General features: G+C 44.4%; 1 protein-coding gene across 1 annotated transcript in view; it reads right to left on the bottom strand.

Moving 5' to 3' along the window:
• Positions 1-25,948, bottom strand: part of armc2 (armadillo repeat containing 2) — a 93,032-nt gene that overhangs the window by 44,420 nt on the left and 22,664 nt on the right. Inside the window, exons 6-10 of the mRNA XM_078400255.1 lie at positions 12,816-12,892; positions 6,519-6,626; positions 5,070-5,245; positions 3,243-3,345; positions 973-1,196 (exon numbers count right to left, since the gene is read on the bottom strand). Of these exons, the coding sequence (XP_078256381.1) occupies positions 973-1,196; positions 3,243-3,345; positions 5,070-5,245; positions 6,519-6,626; positions 12,816-12,892 (688 nt within the window). The remainder of the gene's footprint in view (positions 1-972; positions 1,197-3,242; positions 3,346-5,069; positions 5,246-6,518; positions 6,627-12,815; positions 12,893-25,948) is intronic.

Below are 25,948 nucleotides of genomic sequence, written 5' to 3'. Positions count from 1 at the left end.
TCCCAAGAAAGTGGTGGGGGAGGGCAAAAACATTAACAACTGCCACTCAATCTAATTAAACACTGTTTTATATGGGTAGACAGCATCTCTGTAGACTGTAAGCAGCAGTGATACCTCTATTTGTTATAACATCGAGAAAAAGTTATAGCAGGGATCAGACGTGTAGGAAAATAACTGCAGATGCTGGATCAAACCGAAGGCAGACACAAAATGCTGGAGTAACTCAGCGGGTCAGGCAACATCTCTGGAGAGAAGGAATGGGTGATGTTTCGGGTCGAGACCCTTCTTCAGAAGGGTCTGAAGAAGGGCCTCGACCCGAAACGTCACCCATTCCTTCTCTCCCGAAATGCTGCCTGACCCGCTGAGTTACTCCAGCATTTTATGTCTATCTAGCAGGGATCAGACCTCAGTTCATTAACCTTGAAAATTCTCTGCGCATAACAAGAGCACCATCCACTGGCTGCTTTGAGAAAACCTAAAAGATTTGAGAAAATCTGTACTTTTTAGAATATTTTGATGCACTTTACACAGAAAGGTTTTTTTTTTAAAATAGCCACTTTGATGTCTGATCTTGCATTCATTCCACTGTTTAAATTGAATTTGCCTTAAGCAGTGGAACAGAATAGGCAATAACAAACCATCAAGCTGTTTCACACCATCTTGATTGTTTAAAAATACTAAAGACTAAAAGCATAAGAACGTACATGTAAAATGAAATAATTGGATGTTCTTAATCAAATTGCTATTAATAGGGGATCAGCCATGATTGAAATGGCGGAGTAGAGTTGATGGGCCGAATGGCCTAATACTGCTCCTATGAACTTGTCAATGCATGGACAGTGTAAGGAAAGACAATTAGGAATATTTTTGCATAACAAATAACATTAGCGGTGGTGACCATGAAAAATATCAGCATGTAAACATAACAAATTACTGTCAGCATGTAAATATAACAAATTAAACGTTACTGACCTGGACCAGTAAATGCCCAGAGCTGCAAAAGTAGGTGTCACCTGTTCTGTTGGCATCGTTTATCTCCGCCATTACCTGCACCAAAGACTCAACTAAACCTTTGTTGAGTAGGTCCTTGAGTAAGATCACGTTCCCGGTGAGGAATTTGAATGTTCCCACAAAGTACAAAAAAGCATCGATGTTACTGAGTGGGTCTGCAAAACTGAAGACCTCCAGCAGATAATCTGCAAAGATAAACAGTGCTCAATCAGCCTTCAACATTGCAGAAAAAAATTAAAAGAAAGTGAAAATAAAATAATTCATATCTTACATTGTAAATTCTTTGGCGATTATTTAAACGTGCATTAATAACAGCACCATTGGAAGCAATTTCGGAAATCTGAATACAATTTTCAAACCTTCAAGACTGTAAGACTTTATCTTGCACTAAACGTTATTCACTTCATCGTGTATCCATACACTGTGGACGGCTCGATTGTAATCATGCATAGTCTTTCTGCTGACTGGTTAGCACGCAACAAAAGCTTTTCACTGTACCTGTGCAGTTGTACAGGACCCTAGTGAGACCGCACCTGGAGTACTGTGTGCAGTTTTGGTCTCCAAATTTGAAGAAGGATATTCTTGCTATTGAGGGCGTGCAGCGTAGGTTTACTAGGTTAATTCCCGGAATGGCGGGACTGTCATATGTTGAAAGACTGGAGCGACTAGGCTTGTATACACTGGAATTTAGAAGGATGAGAGGAGATCTTATCGAAACGTATAAGATTATTAAGGGGTTGGACACGTTAGAGGCAGGAAACATGTTCCCAATGTTGGGGGAGTCCAGAACAAGGGGCCACAGTTTAAGAATAAGGGGATTTAGAACTGAGATGAGGAAAAACTTTTTCACTCAGAGAGTTGTGAATCTGCGGAATTCTCTGCCTCAGAAGGCAGTGGAGGCCAATTCTCTGAATGCATTCAAGAGAGAGCTAGATAGAGCTCTTAAGAATAGCAGAGTCAGGGGGTATGGGGAGAAGGCAGGAACGGGGTACTGATTGAGAATGATCAGCCATGATCACATTGAATGCGCACTAGACCAAGTGGACCCGTGGGGCCCAAACCTCTCCTGCATTGGTGCAGCACCCTCTCCTCCCCCCCTCCCCCCTCTCCCGGCCCCTCCCCCTCCCCTCCCCCTCCCCCCTCACTCCATCCCCCTCAACCCCCTTATCCTCCCTCCCTTCTCCCTCCCTCCCTAGGAGATAGATTTAAACTTTAAAATATGAATAACTTTAAAAATATAACACCGATTTCAATGAAACTTCTTCCATTAGCACCAAAGGGACGATGGTGAGTGAGGTGGGCCTAAAATTGTCGCGCTATCGTGTACCGTTTTGGCTGAAGTTCAGGAACAAACAAACAAACAAACGAGAGTTTCAGTATATAGATGATTCATGAGCACACTAATGAAAGTATTTCATTTGGAGGCCTGTATTTCTCTCGTTAATGCCAGCAGATGGCAATGCATTTCAGTAAAACACAAGGCAGAATGTAGAAACAAAGAACTGCAGATGCTGCCTTATACCAAAGATAGACACAAAGTGCTGGAGTAACTCAGCGGGTCAGGAGCATCTTGTCCTTGACACAAGACGATGTTTTAAAGGTACATGTGACTTATAACTGTAGGGGGGAGGGGAAGGGGGTAGGGGGAGGGGAGGGGGAGGGGCCGGGAGAGGGGGGAGGGGGGGGGAGAGGGTGCTGCACCAATGCAGGAGAGGTTTGGCACCCACGGGTCCACTTGGTCTAGTGCGCATTAAAATTAATTCATGTGAAAGATTGCTATGCTTTCTCCTTTATTCTTAGTTTTTTTGCCTCCTACGCAGAAAACTCTATCCTGTAATTTGGGCGGCACGGTGGCGCAGAGGTAGAGTTGCTGCCTTACAGTGAATGCAGCACGGGAGACTCAGGTTCCATCCCGACTACGGGCGCCGTCTGTACGGAGTTTGTACGTTCTCCCCGTGACCTGCGTGGGTTTTCTCCGAGATCTTCGGTTTCCTCCCACACTCCAAAGACCTACAGGTTTGTAGGTTAATTGGCTGGGCAAATGTAAAAATTGTCCCTAGTGGGTGTAGGATGGTGTTAGTGTGCGGGGATCGCTGGGCGGCGCGGACCCGGTGGGCCAAAGGGCCTGTTTCTGCGCTGTGTCTCTAAATCTAAAATCTAAATCTAAATAACAGCGATTCCCGACAAGACTATTTTTAGAAGACAAGTATTTTTGGAGAAACGTAACTTACCCAAGATTTCATCATTTTGGAAGAGAGCATCGTTATTCTCACTTCTACTAACTTTGAACATCAATTTAGAGACATTAAGTAGATTTTTTCCACTTACTTTCAGCTAGAAGTAAAAGAAACCAAATACAAAGATAAGTGATTAATTGGAATATGACAGTCCAAATATTACTAACTATAGCCTTATATTGCAATATAGTGGTAATTGGGAATTCTATCATCTCTGACCTCTATCAGTTTAAAAGTATGAGGGGAGACCTTATCGAAACCTACTGAATAGTGAAAGGCTTGGATAAAGTGGATGTGGAGAGGATGTTTCTACTAGTGGGAGAGTCTAGGACCAGAGATCACAGCCTCAGAATAAAATGACGTGCCTTTAGAAAGGAGATGAGGAGGAATGTCTTTAGTCAGAGGGTGGTGAATCTGTGGAATTCTTTACCACAGAAGGCTGTGGTGACAAGTTGTTGGATATTTTTAAGGCAGAGATTAAAAGATTCTTGATGAGTTAGGGTGTCAAGAGGTATGGGAAAATGGCATGAGTATGGGGTTGAGAGGGGAGGATAGATCAGCCATGACTGAATGGCAGAGTAGACTCGATGGGCCGAATGGCCTAATTCCGCTATTTATGAACTTGCCGCAATAAAAATGCAAAGTGCTTACGATGCTCTACTAGTGAAGCAGGACCAGCGGGAAGAGAAAGTAAATGTTCAAGTCTGAGGCATTTAATCTGAAAAGTTCTAACCTGCACATCAAACTGCAGTTCTTCAGTTTGATTACATTGTCCTGTAGAAGACATTGTACCAAAATAGCTGACGAAGACTAACAGGAATCCAGGGCGGCACGGTGGCGCAGCTGGTAGAGCTGCTGCCTAACAGCGCCATAGACCCGGGTGCTGTACGCGTGGAGCATGCACTCCCTGTGACCGCGTGGGTTTCCTCCGGGTGCTCCGGTTTCATAGAAACATAGAAAATAGGTGCAGGAGGCCATTTGGCCCTTTGAACCAGCACCGCCATTCATTGTGATCATGGCTGATCATCCACAATCAGTAACCCGTGCCTGCCTTCTCCCCATATCCCTTGATTCCGCTAGCCCCTAGAGCTCTATCTAACTCTCTTTTAAATTCATTCAGTGAATTGGCCTCCGTGGCAGAGAATTCCACAAATTCACAACTCTCTGGGTGAAAAAGTTTCTTCTCACCTCAGTTTTAAATGGCCTCCCCTTTATTCTTAGACTGTGGCCCCTGGTTCCGGACTCCCCCAACATTGGGAACATTTTTCCTGCATCTAGGTTGTCCAGTCCTTTTATAATTTTATACGTCTCTATAAGATCCCCTCTCATCCTTCTAAACTCCAGTGAATACAAGCCCAGTCTTTCCAATCTTTCCTCACATGACAGTCCCTCCATCCCAGGGATTCCTCCCACTTCCCAAAGACATGTGGGTTTGTAAGTTATTTGGCCTCTGTAAATTGCCCCTCGTGTGTAGGGAATGGATTCAAAAAAGTGGGATAATGAAATGGGATAATGTGGAACTAGTGATGGATGGTCAGCATGGACTCGGTGGGCTGAAGGGCCTGTTTCCATTCTGCATCTCTAGACCCGAAACTCAGCATAATGGAACGTTTGTAGGCAAGCAGAAGTGTACTTAACAATGACTTCCGTTCACTTGTCACTGACCACAGAATCTAAGCCGTCCGAAGTAGGGTCTCGACCCGAAACGTCACCCATTCCTTCTCTCCTGAGATGCTGCCTGACCCGCTGAGTTACTCCAGCAATCTGTGAACAGAATCTAAGCCTGTTCATGGACGTTGAGGTGCATGTCCTAACACTTACCGCTAATATGAGTTTAGCCAGCTCGATGGAAAGTTTATCTGAGTCAAGATCCACCAGTTTGTACAACGTTTTCAAAAGCACAGCTCTCCTTTTGCACATTTTCCCCAGCATGTTTCCCTCTCGCAGTGCATAAAGGAGTTTGCAACATGTTTTACAGAGATGTTCCACACTGTTGCCTGGTCAGAAATAAATAATGCCTTTACTTTGTACATACTCTGCACATATAAATAGACAATAGGCAATAGACAATAAACAATCGGTGCAGGAGTAGGCCATTCGGCCCTTCGAGCCAGCAGCGCCATTCAATGTGATCATGGCTGATCATCCACAATCAGTACCCTGTTCCTGCCTTCTCCCCATACCCCCTGACTCCGCTATCCTCAAGTGCCCTATCTAGCTCTTTCTTGAATACATTCAGAGAATTGGCCTCCACTGCCTTCTGAGGCAGAGAATTCCACAGATTCACAACTCTCTGAGTGAAAAAGTTTTTTCTCATCTCCGTTCTAAATGGCCTACCCTTTATTCTTAAACTGTGGCCCCTGGTTCTGGACTCCCCCAACATTAGGAACATGTTTCCTGCCTCTAATGTGTCCAACCCCTTAATAATCTTATATGTTTCGATAAGATCGCCTCTCGTCCTTCTAAATTCCAGTGTATACAAGCCTAGTCGCTCCAGTCTTTCAACATACGACAGTCCCGCCATTCCGGGAATTAAACTCGTGAACCTACGCTGCACTCCCTCAATAGCAAGAATGTCCTTCCTCACATTTGGAGACCAAAACTGCACACAGTACTCTAGGTGCTGTCTCACTAGGGCCCTGTACAAGTGCAGAAGGACCTCTTTGCTCCTATACTCAATTCCTCTTGTTATGAAGGCCAACATTCCATTGGCTTTCTTCACTGTCTGCTGTACCTGCATGCTTCCTTTCAGTGACTGATGCACTAGGACACCCAGATCTCGTTGTACATCCCCTTTGGTGGTTTACACCGAAGACAGACACAAAATGCTAGAGTAACTCAACGGGACAAGCAGCATCTCCGGACAGAAGGAATGGGTGACATTTCGGGTCGAGACTGATCGCAGGGGGGAAAGAAAGCTGGGAAATAGGAGGGGCAGGTAATAGGTGAACACAAGTAAGGGGGGTATTGATAGGCAGATTGTTGGACAAAGGGCAGGGATGAAAAGACAGTTGTAAGGCCAAAAAGGATAAAGAGTTGTAAATTGTGAAACTCCAGGACAGGGCAGAAAAGTTGCGAATTGTGTAGCCCCGACCAGAAAGGACACCTATTCATGTTCCCCAGACGAGTTGCCTGATCCGCTGAGTTACTCCAGCACTTTGTGTCTTTTTTGGTAAACCAGCATCTTCCCTTCCTTGTTTCTAACTTAAAATAAGTTGCCAATGACAGTTGAAGAATAATCCTACAAATGATTAAATTATATACACCTACCACTACTGAGAGGTTTAAGTTCATCAACAATAGGCTGGATCTTCATATTCCAGTACAGAATCTCTTCTTCACTTTCTTCTTCACATGGTCTTGATCCACTCCTCAATTCTGAAACCCAAAATTAGACGAAGTGTTAATTTCTTGTGGTAAGAAAATAACTGCAGATGCTGGTACAAATAGAAGGTATTTATTCACAAAATGCTGGAGTAACTCAGCAGGTCAGGCAGCATCTCAGGAGAGAAGGAATGGGTGACGTTTCGGGTCTCATTCCTTCTCTCCTGAGATGCTGCCTGACCTGCTGAGTTACTCCAGCATTTTGTGAATTAATTTCTTGTGGTCAGTTAGCTAGCAAATTTACTTTGAACTGAAATTTATTGCAATTACTCTCAGAGGTTCCATGCAGGAGCAAGCTCCACCTGCAAGTTCCAGCTGACACCCCATTACAGGAAGGACATGGAGGCTTTTGGAGAGGGTGCAGAGAAGGTTTACCAGATGCTGCCTGGATTATAGAGTATCATCTACTAGGAGAGAACGGAAAACCTTGGATTGTTTTCCCTTGAACGTCTTAAAAGGTTAAGACATTTTTTAGACTTTTAGAGATACAGCGTGGAACAGGTCCTTCAGCCCACCGAGACCGCACCGATCGGCGATCACCCCATACTATAACACTAGCCTATGCACCAGGGACAATTTACAATTTTTTACCTAAGCCAATTAGCCTACGAACCTGCTCGTCTTTGGAGTGTGGGAGGAAACAGGAGCACCAGGAGAAATCCCACGCAGGTCACAGGGAGAACGTACAGACTCCGTACAGACAGCACCCGTGATCAGCAATGGAGACATGAGAGGTGCTGTCAATAAATAATTTAAAATAAAACCATGTCAATGTGGCGCAGCGGTAGAGTTGCTGCCTTACAGCAAATGCAGCGCCAGAGACCTGGGTTCGATCTCGACTACGGGTGCTGTCTGTACGGAGTTTGTACGTTCTCCCCGTGACCTGCGCGGGATTTCTCCGAGATCTTCGGTTTCCTCCCACACTCCAAAGGCGTACAGGTACGTAGGTTAATTGGCTGGGCAAATGTAAAAATTGTCCCTAGTGGGTGTAGGATAGTGTTAATGTGCGGGGATCACTGGTCGGCGCGGACCCGGTGGGCCGAAGGGCCTGTTTCCATGCTGTATCTCTAAACTAAACTAAACTAAAGGATAGAAATTGTTAAATGGGCCTCTGGGTATCACCAAAGAATCACAACAGCACAGAAGAGGATGGTGCCGGGACCTGAGCAAGGGCCTGAGCTACAGGGAGAGGTTGGGCAGGCTAGGGCTTTATTGCCTGGAGCACAAAAGGCTGAGCGATGATCTTGTAGAGATGTACAAAATCATGAGGATCGGATGGTTGATCGGATGGTTTAAGGCGAGAGGGGACAGATTTAACATTAACCTGAGGAGAAACTTTTTCACCCAGAGGGTTGTGAGTAAGTGGAACGAGCTGCCTGAGGAGGTAGTTGAGGCAGGTACTATAACAGCATTTAAAAGAGATTTGGGCAGATACAAACGGTTTAGCTGGATATTTGCCAAATGCATACAAATAGGATTAGCTTAGATGGGGCATCTTGGACAGCGTGGACAAGTTGGGATGAAGTGCCTGTTTCAATGCTGTATGACTCCATGACTATCTAAACCATCCAGCCGACCAAGTCTCTGCTAACTCTCAGCAGATAAGCCCATTCCCCTCATTCACTTCTGAGGACAATAATGTAAGTCCAATGGTATTGAACTGGGATTTAATATTAAGCTTGGTGTAACTACGCTAAATCTGTTACACCACATTTAAGTGTACGGCATACTCAAGGGTATAGAGGCACTGGAGAGGGTACAGAGAAGAATCAAGAAATGCAAGGCTGCACACTCTTTTCCCTTAAGAACAGGCATCAGAAAAGCGACCTCATTGAAATCTTTTAAATTATGAAAGGTTATGATATAATTAATACGGAGAAAACATTTTCAGCAAAGAGGGCGGCCCGGTTGTGCAGCGGTAGAGTTGCCACCTTACAGCGCCAGAGACCGGGATTCCATCCCGACTACGGGCGCTGCCTCTACGGGTTTGTACGTTCTCCCCGTGACCTGCGTGGGTTTTCTCCGGGAGCACTGGTTTCCTCCCGCGCTGTAAAGACGTACAGGTTTGTAGGCTAATCGGCTTGGTGAAATTGTAAAATTGTCCCCAGTGTGTAGGATAGTGATAGTGTACGGGGTTGATAGCAGGTCGGCGCGGACTCGGTGGGCCGAAGGGCCTGTTTCTCTAAAGTCCACAGATTGGGTCTCTTTTCCTTTGAGAAAAGTGACCTCATAGAAATCTTTAAAATGATGAAAAGTTATGATATAGTGAATACAGAGAGAGTATTTCCACTGAAGAACAAAAGTAAAGATACTTAACATAAAATAGTCACTGAGGAATCCAATGGACATTTCAGAAAAAAATATTTCCTTTATCTAAAGAGGGTGAGAACGTGGAGCTTGCAACCGTGTACTATAATACCTTTGAAATATTGTCCCTTTTGTAACGTAGGACAGATGACTGCTTTGTGTTTCTTCAAAACGAGCTCACTAATGAGAGTGTTCGTAGCCAAATAATCTGCGGCTTTTTTAAAAGTAAATTTGGTCGAGGGAGGGGAGAAATAAAATGATTGACATTTTCAAAATCAGAACTAGAGACAAATAGAAAAGGCAGAGACACAGATACAGGAAGAAATAGACATTATTATTCTCATTTATAAGCAACAGCACAGGAAATCAATGATTGCTTTCCTATGTTCCTTTGGGCCCGACACATGATGTGTTTTGCAAGGTGAGAGTATAGCTTCCTCACAGCAGTCCGAGCCTTCATTTATGAAATTACTAAAGAATCACCAATAACGCTTCTGATAAATAATAGGAGTGATTCCATACTGCTGCAGGTTTCTCCACAAACTGTATAAATTAGGCTTGAATGGCAACTATAGGTGATCGTTTCGCTGAGCACCTCCGTTCAGTCGGACTCAACCAACCTGATCTCCCGGTGGCTCAGCACTTCAACTCCCCCTCCCATTCTCAATCTGACCTTTCTGTCCTGGGCCTCCTCCATCTCCGTTCTAAATGGCCTACCCCTTATTCTTAAACTGTGGCCCCTTGTTCTGGACTCCCCCAACATTGGGAACATGTTTCCTGTCTCTAACGTGTCCAACCTCTTAATAATCTTATACGTTTCGATAAGATCCCCTCTCATCCTTCTAAATTCCAGTGTATACAAGCCTATTCGCTCCAGTCTTTCATCATATGACAGTCCCGCCATTCCGGGAATTAACCTAGTAAACCTACTCTCCACGCCCTCAATAGCAAGAATATCCTTCCTCAAATTTGGAGACCAAAACTGTACACAGTACTCCAGGTGCGGTCTCACTAGGGCCCTGTACAACTGCAGAAGGACCTCTTTGCCCCTATACTCAACTCCTCTTGTTATGAAGGCCAACATTCCATTGGCTTTCTTCACTGCCTGCTGTACCTGCATGCTTCCTTTCAGTGACTGATGCACTAGGACACCTAGATCTCGTTGTACGTCCCCTTTTCCTAACTTGACACCATTCAGATAATACTCTGCCTTCCTATTCTTGCCACCAAAGTGGATAACCTCACATTTATCCACATTGAACTGCAAATGCCCACTCACACAACCTGTCCAAGTCACCCTGCAACCTCATAGCATCTTCCTCACAGTTCAGACTACCACCCAGCTTTGTATCATCTGCAAATTTGCTAATGGTACTTTTAATCCCTTCATCCAAGTCATTAATGTATATTGTAAATAGCTGTGGTCCCAGCACCGAGCCTTGCGGTACCCCACTAGTTACTGCCTGCCATTCTGAAAGGGACCCATTTATCCCCACTCTTTGCTTTCTGTCTGTCAACCAATTTTCTATCCATGTTAGTACCCTACCTCCAATACCATGTGCTCTAATTTTGCCCACTAATCTCCTATGTGGAACCTTGTCGAAGGCTTTCTGAAAGTCGAGGTACACCACATCCACCGGCTCTCCCCTGTCAATTTTCCTAGTTACATCCTCAAAAGAATTCCAGAAGATTAGTCAAGCATGATTTCCACTTCGTAAATCCATGCTGACTCGGAACGATCCTGTTAGTACTATCCAAATGCTCCGCAATTTCGTCTTTCATAATTGACTCCAGCATCTTCCCCACCACTGATGTAAGACTAACTGGTCTATAATTTCCCGTTTTCTCTCTCCCTCCTTTCTTAAAAAGTGGGACAACATTAGCTACCCTCCAATCCACAGGGACTGATCCTGAATCTATAGAACATTGGAAAATGATCACCAATGCATCCATGATTTCTAGAGCCACGTCCTTAAGTACTCTGGGATGCAGGTCATCAGGCCCTGGGGATTTATCAGCCTTCAGTCCCATCAGTCTACCCAACACCATTTCCTGCCTAATGTGAATTTCCTTCAGTTCCTCCATCACCCTAGGATCTCTGGCCACCAGAACATCTGGGAGATTGTTTGTATCTTCCTTAGTGAAGACAGGTCCAAAGTAAGGGATACAGAAACATATAAAATTCTTAAGGGATTATAGAGTCTGAAGAAGGGTCTCGACCCGAAACGTCACCCATTCCTTCTCTCCAGAGATGCTGCCTGACCTGCTGAGTTACTCCAGCATTTTGTGAATAAATACCTTCAATTTGTACCAGCATCTGCAGTTATTTTCTTATAGAAACATATAAAATTCTTAAGGGATATAGAAACATAAAATTCTTAAGGGATAATAGAAATATATAAAATTCTTAATGGATTGGATAGAATTGATGCATAAAAAATGTTCCCGATGTTGGGGGAGTCCAGAACCAGGAATCATAGTTTAAGGTTAAGGGGTAGGCAATTTAGGACTGAGATAAGGAAAAACTTGTTCACCCAGAAAGCTGGGAAGCTGTGGAATTCTCTGCCACAGAAGGCAGTGGAGGCCAATTAATTGGATGTATTCAAGAGAGAGTTAGATAGAGCTCTTAGGGCTAAAGGAATCGAGGGATTATGGGGACAAAGCAGGAATAGGGTACTGATACTGGATGATCAGCCATGATCATATTGAATGGCGGTGCTGGCTCGAAGGGCCGAATGACCGACTCCTGCACCTATTTTCTATGTTTCTAAAGTTTAATATTACTTTATAAAATACATTTCCACTCCTATGGGTGTCTATTTTGTTCCATCTAACTTTTTCTTACTTCTTACTGCCAGTGATCTTCACCCCACCCACCCAATCAGCTAACTATAGCATGGTCTGGGTATATTTCTGAATAAAGTCAGCCACTTCACACCACAGCTGTAGAGCAGCACCTGAAACTTTACAGTCATTTCTTATGTCATGCGAGAACTCAACTAATTGCTAAAATTAACGTGGGAACCTTTAATGTTTTGTTGTATATGAATTTAAAAGTGATAATCTCATTGAATTATACATTTAACTTGGGCACCCTAATTTCTATTTCACAGAAGTTGATGGAAAATGTAAAAATGTTCCTTCACTGTCCTAGAGCTAGCTTTATAAATGTCACTGGAGTGCTGGAGTAACTCAGCAGGTCAGGCAGCATCACCGGTCGGTGGACATGGAGAGACGACATTGCGGGACGTGACACTTCTTCACTCCCTTTTGAAAAAGGGTCGCGGGCTGAAACGTCGTCAAACCATATCTTCCAGAGATGTTATCTGACCTGTTGAATTACGAACTGGTCCTGACCCGAAACATCATCTATCCATGTATTTCAGAGATGCTTCCTAACCACTCCAACACTATTTCTTTTTTTGATAAAACCAGCACTTGCAGTTCCTGGTTTCTCACAATCATTATATGCAGACTTAAAGGAATGCCAAAGGAATCTCTGAAAGGGTTGTGTAAAAAGAATTCAATGACTCGTAATACGTTTAAGCATTCAAGACAAGTCATTTTAAGGAGGTTCTGTTCTCTTCAGTGGCTTCCATTCACCCTGTAAAGATTCTATGACCTTGGTCACATCAGCTAGTTGTCCTCCGAAATTCAATCGTGCGATTTTGCATCCTGAAGTACCAGCCTAAACATTTGTTCCCAGCTATCTGAATGGAACCTGTTGTTATATTTTTATTTCCCAGAGATGAGAGGTGCTACAAGCTGCTACACCTGCCATCTAATCTTGATGACCAGAATAAACTTAATAAATTGCAAATTAAATTTTTATTTGCTAATTGTGCTCAACGAGAATATTCCTATGTAAGGAAATACCTGATCTGTTTGGTTGCTTGATATTTTCAGTGCTTCCAGAACTGTTAGAAAGTCCAACATCTTGTTTAGCAAATTCACTGAAACAGATGAACACAAGTATTAGATTTTTTTTTTAAAGAGATACAGCGCGGAAACAGGCCCTTCGGCCCACCGAGTCCGCGCCGCCCAGCGATCTCCGCACATTAACACAATCCTACACACACCAGGGACAATTTTTACATTTTACCCAGCCAATTAACTTACATACCTGTACGTCTTTGGAGTGTGGGAGGAAACCGAAGATCTCGGAGAAAGCCCACGCAGGTCACGGGGAGAACGTACAAACTCCGTACACAGCGCCCGTAGTCAGGATCGAACCTGAGTCTCCGGCGCTGCATTCGCTGTAAGACAGCAACTCTACCGCTGCGCCACCGTGCCGCCCTTAGTTTAGTTAATTGAAACGGGCCCTTCGGCGCACCGAGTCCACATCGACCCGTTCACATGGGTTTTATGTTATTCCACTTCCGCATCCACTCCCTACACATTTGGAGGCCAAACAGCCTAAAAGTCTGCACGGTTTTGGCTGTGGATGTAAACCAGAGCACCCGGAGGAAGCTCGCATGGTTACAGGGAGAACATTGTCGATGGAACTGGTGTACTGCAATGCTGAGAACCATATTCTGCACTCTTTGCTCTGTCTATTGTATTTGTGCCTGGCTTGATTGTACTTATGTAGAGTATCATCTGGTTTGATTGGATCACCCATTCACATAAGTTCTACGTTATCCCACTTTCCCATCCTCTCTCAATACACTCGGGGCAAATCACAGAGGCCAATGAACAAACCTGCTGTTGTATTCATAGTCATACAGCTCAGAAACAAGTCCTTTATCCCAATTCATGCAAGCTGGCCAAGATGTTTGCCTGAGTTAGTCCCATTTTTGCCTGTTTAGTATACAGTGCCCTCCATAATGTTTGGGACAAAGACCCATCATTTATTTGTACTCCACAATTTGAGATTTGTAATAGCAAAAAAACCACATGTGGTTAAAGTGCACATTGTCAGATTTTAATAAAGGCCATTTTCATAAATATTGGTTTCACCATGTAGAAATGACAGCAGGGTTTATACATTGTTTCCCCCATTTCAGGGCACTATAATGTTTGGGACACAGCAATATCATGTAAATGAAAGTAGTCATGTTTAGTATTTTGTTGCAAATCCTTTGCATGCAAAGACTGCTTATAGTCTGCGATTCATGGACATTACCAGTTGCTGGGTGTCTTCTCTGGTGATGCTCTGCCAGGCCTGTATTGCAGCCATCTTTAGCTTATGCCTGTTTTGGGGGCTAGTCCCCTTCAGTTTTCTCTTCAGCATATAAAAGGCATGCTCAATTGGGTTCAGATGGGGTGATTGACTTGGCCACTCAAGAATTGGCCATTTTTTAGCTTTGAAAAACTCCTTTGTTGCTTTAGCAGTATGTTTGGGATCATTGTCTTGCTGTAGAATGAACCACTGTCCAATGAATTTTGAGGCATTTGTTTGAACTTAAGCAGATAGAATGTGTCCACATATATTACAGAATTCATTATAGACAATAGACAATAGGTGCAGGAGTAGGCCATTCAGCCCTTCGAGCCAGCACCGCCATTCAATGCGATCATGGCTGATCACTCTCAATCAGTACCCCGTTCCTGCCTTCTCCCCATACCCCCTCACTCCGCTATCCTTAAGAGCTCTATCCAGCTCTCTCTTGAAAGCATCCAACGAACTGGCCTCCACTGCCTTCTGAGGCAGAGAATTCCACACCTTCACCACCCTCTGACTGAAAAAGTTCTTCCTCATCTCCGTTCTAAATGGCCTACCCCTTATTCTCAAACTGTGGCCCCTTGTTCTGGACTCCCCCAACATTGGGAACATGTTATCTGCCTCTAATGTGTCCAATCCCCTAATTATCTTATATGTTTCAATAAGATCCCCCCTCATCCTTCTAAATTCCAGTGTATACAAGCCCAATCGCTCCAGCCTTTCAACATACGACAGTCCCGCCATTCCGGGAATTAACCTAGTGAACCTACACTGCAGCCCTCCATAGCAAGAATATCCTTCCTCAAATTTGGAGACCAAAACTGCACACAGTACTCCAGGTGCGGTCTCACCAGGGCCTGGTACAACTGTAGAAGGACCTCTTTGCTCCTATACTCAACTCCTCTTGTTACGAAGGCCAACATTCCATTGGCTTTCTTCACTGCCTGCTGAACCTGCATGCTTCCTTTCATTGACTGATGCACTAGGACACCCAGATCTCGTTGAACTCCCCCTCCTCCTAACTTGACACCATTCAGATAATAATCTGCCTTTCTATTCTTACTTCCAAAGTGAATAACCTCACACTTATCTACATTAAACTGCATCTGCCATGTATCCGCCCACTCACACAACCTGTCCAAGTCACCCTGCAGCCTTATTGCATCTTCCTCACAATTCACACTACCCCCCAACTTAGTATCATCTGCAAATTTGCTAATGGTACTTTTAATCCCTTCGTCTAAGTCATTAATGTATATCGTAAATAGCTGGGGTCCCAGCACCGAACCTTGCGGTACCCCACTGGTCACTGCCTGCCATTCCGAAAGGGACCCATTTATCCCCACTCTTTGCTTTCTGTCTGTCAACCAATTTTCTATCCATGTCAGTACCCTACCCCCAATACCATGTGCCCTAATTTTGCCCACTAATCTCCTATGTGGGACCTTGTCGAAGGCTTTCTGAAAGTCGAGGTACACCACATCCACTGACTCTCCCTTGTCAATTTTCCTAGTTACATCCTCAAAAAATTACAGTAGATTTGTCAAGCATGATTTCCCCTTCGTAAATCCATGCTGACTCGGAATGATCCCGTTACTGCTATCCAAATGCTCAGCAATTTCGTCTTTTATAATTGACTCCAGCATCTTCCCCACCACTGATGTCAGACTAACTGGTCTATAATTACCCGTTTTCTCTCTCCCTCCTTTCTTAAAAAGTGGGATAACATTTGCTATTGTCCAATCCACAGGAACTGATCCTGAATCTATAGAACATTGAAAAATGATCTCCAATGCTTCCACTATTTCTAGAGCCACCTCCTTAAGTACTCTGGGATGCAGACCATCAGGCCCTGGGGATTTATCAGCCTTCAGTCCCATCAGTCTACCCAAAACCATTTCCTGCCTAATGTGGATTTCCTTCAGTTCCTCCATCACCCTAGGTTCTCCGGCCCCTAGAACATTTGGGTACTTATGCTATCACCATCAGCAGTTGTGTCATCAATGAAGATAAGTGAGCCAGTACCTTCAGCAGCCATACATGCCCAGGCCATAACACCCCCACCACCATGTTTCACAGATGAGTTGGTATGCTCTGGACCTTGGGCAGTTCCTTCTCTCCTCCATACTTTGCTCTTGCCATCACTCTGATACAAGTTAATCTTCATCTCATCTGTCCACAAGACCTTTTCCAGAAGTGTGGTTGCTCTTTTAAGTACTTCTTGGCTAACTGTGACCTGGCCATCCTATTTTTGCAGCTAACCAGTGGTTTGCATCCTGCAGTGTAGCCTCTGTATTTCTGTTCATGAAGTCTTCTGCGGACAGTGGTCATTGACAAATCCACTCCTGAGTCGTGAAGAGTGTTTCTGATCTGTCGGACAGGTGTTTGGGGATTTTTCATTATTATAAAGAGAATTCTTCTGTCATCAGCTGTGGAGGTCTTCCTTGGCCTGCCAATCCCTTTGTGATTAGTAAGCTCACCAGTGCTCTCTTTCTTCTTAATGATGTTCCAAACAGTTGATTTTGGTAAGCCTAAGGTTTGGCTGATGTCTCTAACAGTTTTATTCTTGGTTCTCAGTCTCGTAATGGCTTCCTTGACTTTCATTGGCACAACTTTGGTCCTCAGGTTGATAAACAGCAATAAAATGTTTCCAAAGGTGATGGAGAGACTGGAGAAAAGACGAGGTGCTGAGAGCTCTCTTATACCTGCATTAAGGAGGCAATTAAACACACCTGAGCAATTACAAACACCTGTGAAGCCATGTGTCCCAAACATTATGGTGCCCTGAAATGGGGGGACTCTGTATAAACACAGCTGTAATTTCTACATGGTGAAATGGCCTTTATTAAAATCTGACAATGTGCACTTTAACCACATGTGATTTTTTCTATTACAAATCTCAAATTGTGGAGTACAGAGGCAAATAAATAAATTATGGGTCTTTGTCCCAAACATTATGGAGGCCACTGTAGATTTAATTTGAGATACAGAATGGAAACAGGCCCTTCGGCCCACCAAATCCATGCCGACCATCGATCACCGATTCATACTAGTTCTCTGTTGTTTCACATTCTCAACCACCATTCAATGTGATCATGGCTGATCATTTTCAATCAGTACCCCGTTCCTGCCTTCTCCCCATACCCCCTGACTCCGCTATCCTTAAGAGCTCTATCTAGCTCTCTCTTGAATGCATTCAGAGACTTGGCCTCCACTGCCTTCTGAGGCACAGAATTCCACAGATTTACAACTCTCTGACTGAAAAAGTTTTTCCTCATCTCCGTTCTAAATGGCCTACCCCTTATTCTTAAACTGTGGCCCCTGGGTCTGGACTCCCCCAAACATTGGGAACATGTTTCCTGCCTCTAACGTGTTCAACCCCTTAATAATCTCCCTATCCACTCCCTACACATTAGGGGCAATGCACAGACAGGCAACTAACGTAACAAAACTGCACATCTTTAGGATGTGGGAGGAAACCGGAGCACCCGGAGGAAACCCACGGGGCCACAGGGGGAACATGCAAACTCCACACAGACAGCGCCCGAGGAAGCGCTGTACAGGCTACTCCACTGCGCTGCCCACTTGCACGAAGCCTGTGTTTGGTTCATACCCCTCGAAACCACTTACTGTCTAGGTTCGGGAAACATGTTACAGATGCTTGTCTTCCTGACCCTTTAGAACCTTTAGCAAGGAGATAAGAAGGAATTTCTTCAGATGATGGTGAATCTGAGGAATTCATTGCCGCAGAAGGCTGAGGAGGCTGCCATTGGGGATTTTTAAGGCAGAGATTAACAGATAATTGATCAGTACAGGTGTCAGTGGTGATGGGAAGAAGGCAGGAGAATGGGGTTAGGAGGGAAAGATAGATCGGCCATGATTACATGGTGGAGTAGACTTGATGGGCCAAATGTCATAATTCTGTCCCTAGAATTTATGAAATGATGGCCCTCACATGCTACTCAAATTACCGTGTTCATATGTGGGAGTCAAAATTGAATGCCGGGTGTCTGAGGTAAGCAAAGGTCACCTCCCACACACAAAGGTGGTTAAACAAATTTCTGCACTATTTTGAACTACATCAATGTGACCCACACGAGAGTTAGTTTCCTCTTGTTTCTCCTCCACTAACTCTTCCACCATCTGATCATTTTGCTGCTGTTAGGTCTGACAAAAACGCACCAGGTCTCTACCACAGTGGCATTCTTATTCCCAGGCTGCACCCAAGGTCATCGGAGCACATCAGCAGCAACCTCACTCAACGTTTAAGCATCTCTCATCTCAGTCATAACGCAAGAGTTAGGAGTGTTTTATTATGGAGTGTTAAGGGGAGTAAGAGGCATCCGTGGCTGACAAGGGAAGTTAGGGATGGAATAAAACTAAAGGAAAAGGTGTATAACACAGCAAAGAATAGCGGGATGCCAGAGGATTGGGAAACTTTCAAAGGACAACAGAAGGTAACAAAACGGGCAATACGGGCTGAAAATATGAAGTACGAGGGGAAGCTGGCCAAGAATATAAAGAAGGACAGTAAAAGCTTCTTTAGATATGTTAAGAGAAAAAAAGTAGCAAAGTCATATGTGGGTCCCTTGAAGGCAGACACGGGTGAAATTATTATGGGTAACAAGGAAATGGCAGAAGAGTTGAACAGGTACTTCAGATCTGTCTTCACTAAGGAAGACACAAACAATCTCCCAGATGTACTAGAGGACAGAGGATCAAGGGAGATAGAGGAACTGAAAGAAATTTGCATTAGGCGAGAAATAGTATTGGGTAGACTGATGGGACTGAAGGCTGATAAATCCCCAGGGCCTGATGGTCTGCATCAAGTGGCAGCACTGCGCAGCAGCTGTGGCTCACCTGCAGTCCATTTGTCTTTTGTGTTTTTTGTTGTTTATTGTCTTAATTGTAGTGTTTAGATGTGATGTATTGTTTTTTGTGTTTGTGTACTATGTGTTGGGGGGGAGGGGAACTGTAAAATTGTCCCTTCCGTACGGAGACGCAACCTTTTTTCTGAGTGGTGTCTCCGTTCCCGCTGCGGCCTACCATCGGCCAAACACCTGGAGCTGGCGGCCTCCACCTGGGACCACCTGGGCTTTGGTTCGCAGAGCCCGCGGACCGGACTCACCATCTGCGCAGCTGGCTGCCTTCGGAGGCTGTGGTGGCGCCGTGGGAGCGGCTGCGACTCGCCTTCGGAGGCTCCGGCCTCGGGCCGCGTGGATATCGGAAGCTCGTAGGCCCCTGGGTGTGGGCCGACATCGGGAGCTCCGGCAGCGGCAGCGTCTTCGCCCGCCCCGAATCGCGGGCCTTGGGTCGGCCCGCTGCGGACCTTCCACCGTCCGGCGCGGCCTGGTGGGATTTTTCTCTGCCCGGCGGGGGCTTCAATGTCGGGAGCCCCGACCGCCCCGACGTGGCAACTTCAACAGCCTGAGAGGACGGCAGGGGAGGAGGGAAGACATTCTGGCCTTCCATCGCAGTGGGGAGGTGACTGGAGGGGACTCACTGTGATGGATGTTTCTTTTTTTTTGGTTTTGTGTTGGTTTGTGATTGTGTGTGTTATTGCTTATTTTTGTTGCTCTTGTTGTTGGACTGTGGGTAGCGGAATTTTGTCCAGAAGACTTGTTTTTTTGGATGACAATAACGGTTATTCTGATTCTGATCCCAGGGTACTCAGGGAGGTGGCTCTAGAAATCGTGGACGCATTGGTGATCATTTTCCAATGTTGAATAGATTCAGGATAAGTTCCTGTGGATTGGAGGGTAGCTAATGTTAAGCCACTTTTCAAGAAAGGAGCGAGAGAGAAAACGGGGAATTATAGACCAGTTAGCCTGACATCGGTGGTGGGGAAGATGCTGGAGTCAATTATTAAAGAGGTAATAACGGCACATTTGGATAGCAGTAAAAGGATTGGTCCAAGTCAGCATGGATTTATGAAGGCGAAATCCTGCTTGATTAATCTTCTGGAATTTTTTGAGGATGTGACAAGTAAAATGGATGAAGATGAGCCAGTGGTGTATCTAGACTTTCAGAAAGCCTTTGATAAGGTCCCACATGGGAGATTGGTGAGCAAAATTTGAGCACATGGTATTGGGGGTAGTGTATTGACATGGATAGAAAATTGGTTGGCAGACAGGAAGCAAAGAGTAGGAATAAACGGGTCCTTTTCAGAATAGCACGCAGTGGCGAGTGGAGTGCCGCAAGGCTCAGTGCTGGGGCCGCAACTATTTACAATATATATTAATGGTTTGGATGATAGAATTAGAAGTAACACTAGCAAGTTTGCAGATGTTTTAGGTACGTGAAGAGGAAAAAAATAGTCAAGGCAAATGTGGGTCCCTTGAAAACAGAAGCAGGGGAATTTATTATGGGGAACAAAGAAATGGCAGACGAGTTAAACTGTTACTTTGGATCTGTCTTTACTGAGGAAGATACACACAATCTCCCAAAAGTTCTAGGGGCCGGAGAACCTAGGGTGATGGAGGAACTGAAGGAAATCCACATTAGGCAGGAAATGGTTTTGGGTAGACTGATGGGACTGAAGGCTGATAAATCCCCAGGGCCTGATGGTCTGCATCCCAGGGTACTTAAGGAGGTGGCTCTAGAAACAGTGGAAGCATTGGAGATCATTTTTCAATGTTCTATAGATTCAGGATCAGTTCCTGTGGATTGGAGGATAGCAAATGTTATCCCACTTTTTAAGAAAGGAGGGAGAGAGATAACGGGTAATTATAGACCAGTTAGTCTGACATCAGTGGTGGGGAAGATGCTGGAGTCAATTATAAAAGACGAAATTGCTGAGCATTTGGATAGCAGTAACAGGATCATTCCGAGTCAGCATGGATTTACGAAGGGGAAATCATGCTTGACAAATCTACTGTAATTTTTTGAGGATGTAACTAGGAAAATTGACAGGGGAGAGTCAGTGGATGTGGTGTACCTCGACTTTCAGAAAGCCTTCGACAAGGTCCCACATAGGAGATTAGTGGGCAAAATTAGAGCACATGGTATTGGGGGTAGGGTACTGACATGGATAGAAAATTGGTTACAGACAGAAAGCAAAGAGTGGGGATAAATGGGTCCCTTTCGGAATGGCAGGCAGTAACCAGTGGGGTACCGCAAGGTTCGGTGCTGGGACCCCAGCTATTTACGATATACATTAATGACTTAGATGAAGGGATTAAAAGTACCATTAGCAAATTTGCAGATGATACTAAGCTGGGGGGTAGTGTGAATTGTGAGGAAGATGCAATAAGGCTGCAGGGTGACTTGGACAGGTTGTGTGAGTGGGCGGATACATGGCAGATGCAGTTTAATGTAGATAAGTGTGAGGTTATTCACTTTGGAAGTAAGAATAGAAAGGCAGATTATTATCTGAATGGTGTCAAGTTAGGAAGAGGGGATGTTCAACGAGATCTGGGTATCCTAGTACATCAGTCACTGAAAGGAAGCATGCAGGTACAGCAGGCAGTGAAGAAAGCAAATGGAATGTTGGCCTTCATAACAAGAGGAGTTGAGTATAGGAGCAAAGAGGTCCTTCTACAGTTGTACCGGGCCCTGGTGAGACCGCACCTGGAGTACTGTGTGCAGTTTTGGTCTCCAAATTTGAGGAAGGATATTCTTGCTATTGAGGGCGTGCAGCGTAGGTTCACTAGGTTAATTCCCGGAATGGCGGGACTGTCGTATGTTGAAAGGCTGGAGCAATTAGGCTTGTATACACTGGAATTTAGAAGGATGAGGGGGGATCTTATTGAAACATATAAGATAATTAGGGGATTGGACACATTAGAGGCAGGAAACGTGTTCCCAATGTTGCGGGAGTCCAGAACAAGAGACCACAGTTTAAGAATAAGGGGTAGGCCATTTAGAACGGAGATGAGGAAGAACTTTTTCAGTCAGAGAGTGGTGAAGGTGTGGAATTCTCTGCCTCAGAAGGCAGTGGAGGCCAGTTCGTTGGATGCTATCAAGAGAGAGCTGGATAGAGCTCTTAAGGATAGCGGAACGAGGTGGTATGGGGAGAAGGCAGGAACGGGGTACTGATTGAGAGTGATCAGCCATGATCGCATTGAATGGCGGTGCTGGCTCGAAGGGCTGAATGGCCTACTCCTGCACCTATTGTCTATTGTCTATTGACACAAAGCTGGGGGGCAGTGTGAACTGCGAAGAGGATGTTAGGAGGTTGCAGGGTGACTTGGACAGGTTGAGTGAGTGGGCAGATGCATGGCAGAAACAGTATAATGTCGATAAATATGAGGTTATCCACTTTGGCGACAAAAACAAGGAGGCAGATTATTATCTCAATGGTATCAGGTTAGGTAATGGGGAAGTGCAACGAGACCTGGGTGTCCTTATACACCAGTCACTGAAAGTAAATGTGCAGGTACAGCAGGCAATGAAGAAAGCTAATGGCATGTTGGACTTCATAACGAGAGGATTTGAGTATAGGAGTAAAGAGGTCCTTCTGCAGTTGTATAGGGTCCTGGTGAGACCACATCTAGAGTATTGTGTTCAGTTTTGGTCTCCTAATTTGAGGCAGGACATCCTTGCTATTGAGGCAGTGCCGCATAGGTTCACGGGGTTAATCCTTGGGATGGCGGGACTGTCATATGAGGAAAGATAGGAAAGACTGGGCTTGTATTCACTGGAGTTTAGAAGAATGAGAGGGGATCATATAGAGACGTACAAAATTATAAAAGGACTGGACAAGCCAGATGCAGGAAAAATGTTCCCAATGTTGGGGGAGTCTGGAACCAAGGGCCACAGTCTTAGAATAAAGGGAAGGCCATTTAAAACTGAGGTGAGAAGAAACTTTTTCACCCAGAGAGTTGTGAATTTGTGGAATTCTCTGTGGAATTGGCAGTGGAGGCCAATTCACTGGATGAATTTAAAAGAGAGTTAGATAGAGCTCTAGGGGCTAGTGGAATCAAGGAATATGGAGAGAAGGCAGGCACGGGGTACTGATTGTGGATGATCAGCCATGATCACAGTGAATGGCGGTGCTGGCTCAAAGGGTCAAATGGCCTCCTCCTGCACCTATTTTCTATGTTTCTCTGTTTCTATCATATGTCCCGAAATGGAACAAAGAAATTCTTACTTGCACTTGCGGCAGCATAACAAATGTGTACACATAGTGCTCTGTAAGCACCATGATAAACAATAAAAAATTCAGTATATATATAAAAACTATAATCGTGCAAAGAAACATCGACACCTAAACAAATCTACGTCGTTCAGAGTTTAGTTGGAGGTTGCGGTGTTTAATAGCCTGATGGTTGTTGGGAAGAAGCTGCCCCTCAGTTCAGTTTCAGTTGAGTTTATTGTCACGTGTGCCGAGGTACAGTGAAAAGCTTTTGTTGCATGCTGGCCGGTCGGCGACCAGAACGTGGACGTTTGCGTTTTAGGCTCCTGCCCCTTCTTGCCGATGGCATGAAAGTAATGAGAGCGTGGCCAGGGTGACCCCATGGACCTGTTTCACAGCCCACTGGACTTCCTTGCTCAATGCAGCTAGGGACTGGTGGGTGCCCCTTCGGGTCCCTGGTTTTCTGAAGCTCAGCCACCTAATTTTAACTGATTGCAGATAGTAATTGGAACAGAAGCATGTTATCATCGCAGCAAGGTTCAAACATTGCCATGCCTCATATCTGCCACGAGTAGATAAAACATTTTTCTGGTGGGACCTAGCCGGCAGAAACATAGAAACATAGAAACATAGAAAATAGGTGCAGGAGTAGGCCATTCGGTCCTTCGAGCCTGCACCGCCATTCAATATGATCATGGCTGATCATCCAACTCAGTATCCTGTACCTGCCTTCTCTCCATACCCCCTGATCCCTTTAGCCACAAGGGCCACATCTAACTCCCTCTTAAATATAGCCAATGAACTGGCCTCAACTACCTTCTGTGGCAGAGAATTCCACAGATTCACCACTCTCTGTGTGAAAAAAAACTTTCTCATCTCGGTCCTAAAAGACTTCCCCCTTATCCTTAAACTGTGACCCCTTGTTCTGGACTTCCCCAACATCGGGAACAATCTTCCTGCATCTAGCCTGTCCAACCCCTTAAGAATTTTGTAAGTTTCTATAAGATCCCCCCTCAATCTTCTAAATTCCAGCGAGTACAAGCCGAGTCTATCCAGTTTTTCTTCATATGAAAGTCCTGCCATCCCAGGAATCAATCTGGTGAACAAAATGCTCTCTCTTCATCCTACTCGCAACCAGCTGAAGAACATTCTAGTTTATGAATGATTCATCCAGGTGTGGAAACTGTTAATTATACACAGTGGGGCGGCTGGTAGAGCTGCTGCCTCACAGTGCCAGAGGCCCGGGTTCAATCCTGACTGCAGGTGCCGTCTGTGTGGAGTTTGCACGTTCTCCCAGTGACCACGTGGGTTTGCATCCTGCATCCAAAGACGTGCGGGTTTGTAGGTTGATTGACCCTCTGTAAATTGCCACTAGTGTGTACAGGGAGTAGATAAGAAAGTGGGATAACGTAGATCTAGCGTGAGTGGGTGATCGATGGTCGGCATGGACGGTGGGCCGAAGGACCTGTTTCCGTACTGTATCTCTAAACTAAAAACGATGCTAATTAGGCAAGATGGGACTAGCTCAGATAAACATCGTGGCCGGCATTAATGAACTGGCCCAAATGACCTGTTTCTGAGCTGTATGACTATAAATAAAACAGCAAAGTTAATTGGGCTCTGTAAATTGCCCCAGGTGTGCAGGGAGTGGATAGGAAAGTGGGATAACATAGAACATGCTGTATCTCTAAGCTCTATACTAAATAAACTAAACTAAACCCATTTCAATTCAGGAAGAAAGACACTAGGCATTCTAGACATACTAAGTGCCTTCCCGTTCATCATTTCTAAATTTGAAAACTACTTTTTAATGTTGTTCTCAGAACTATAATTGTTTTAACTTACCAATGATAATAATGTTTTTCTGTTGTTAGAAACGATAATCAATCTGTACCTATGTTTCTGCTATCGAAGGTAGACACAAAAAGCTGGAGTAACTCAGCAGGTCAGGCAGCATCTCGGGAGAGAAGGAATGGGTGACGTTTCGGGTCGAGCCCCTTCTTCAGACTCTTCGATAAGAGACCTTCTTGGTCCAGCTTTTTGTGTCTATCTTCGGTTTAAACCAGCATTTGCAGTTCCTTCTTACACATTCCATATTTATTTGAAATCTCTTTTGAATAAAAATATCAGAATGTTGCTTTTTAATTATCAGAGCATCTGGGAAACTGTACTCATAACCGGTGGAGATTTTTCATGTGAAAGAATTAGAAGCAATAACAAAGGTTTAAATGGAAGAGGCTAATTTCAGTAAAATGGAGGTTACTTGATAAAAGGCCTTCAACTTGAAATTTTCTCCTTTTCACATACCCATGCGGAAACTTTTTTTACTTCAACAAACTTTGGTTTTAGAAGATAAGTTAAAGGAATACAGTTCTGCCCCACCTATCTTCTGTATCGCTGGGGAGCAACTACACTAGAATAAATTATTTGACCCACAATTCCAGTGTTGGTAAACCACAGGTTTTCATTTCCCTAAAACACAGTAAACATAGTATACTTTTTTTCATCTCGATTAAATTAAATGTTTTCACAATATTTATAATTATGTTCCTTTATACAGACTGTTAACCAAGACCATACACAACATTAAAAGAAACTTAAAACTTATCGACTTAGCTCAGGTTTAAATGATCACAATTATTTATCTTATCAGAGTACAAAGTACTTGTAAATAGTTAATATAAGATTCTGTTTGGCCAAGATAGAACAAACGAGGCATATCTGCAAAGTACAATCAGCATATGTGCAACAAATTCTTCCAAAAAATTC

This window comes from Rhinoraja longicauda, chromosome 5 (assembly GCF_053455715.1).
Source record: "Rhinoraja longicauda isolate Sanriku21f chromosome 5, sRhiLon1.1, whole genome shotgun sequence".
Classification (NCBI taxonomy): domain Eukaryota; kingdom Metazoa; phylum Chordata; class Chondrichthyes; order Rajiformes; family Arhynchobatidae; genus Rhinoraja; species Rhinoraja longicauda.
This window is presented reverse-complemented; position numbering and strand designations above follow the sequence as displayed.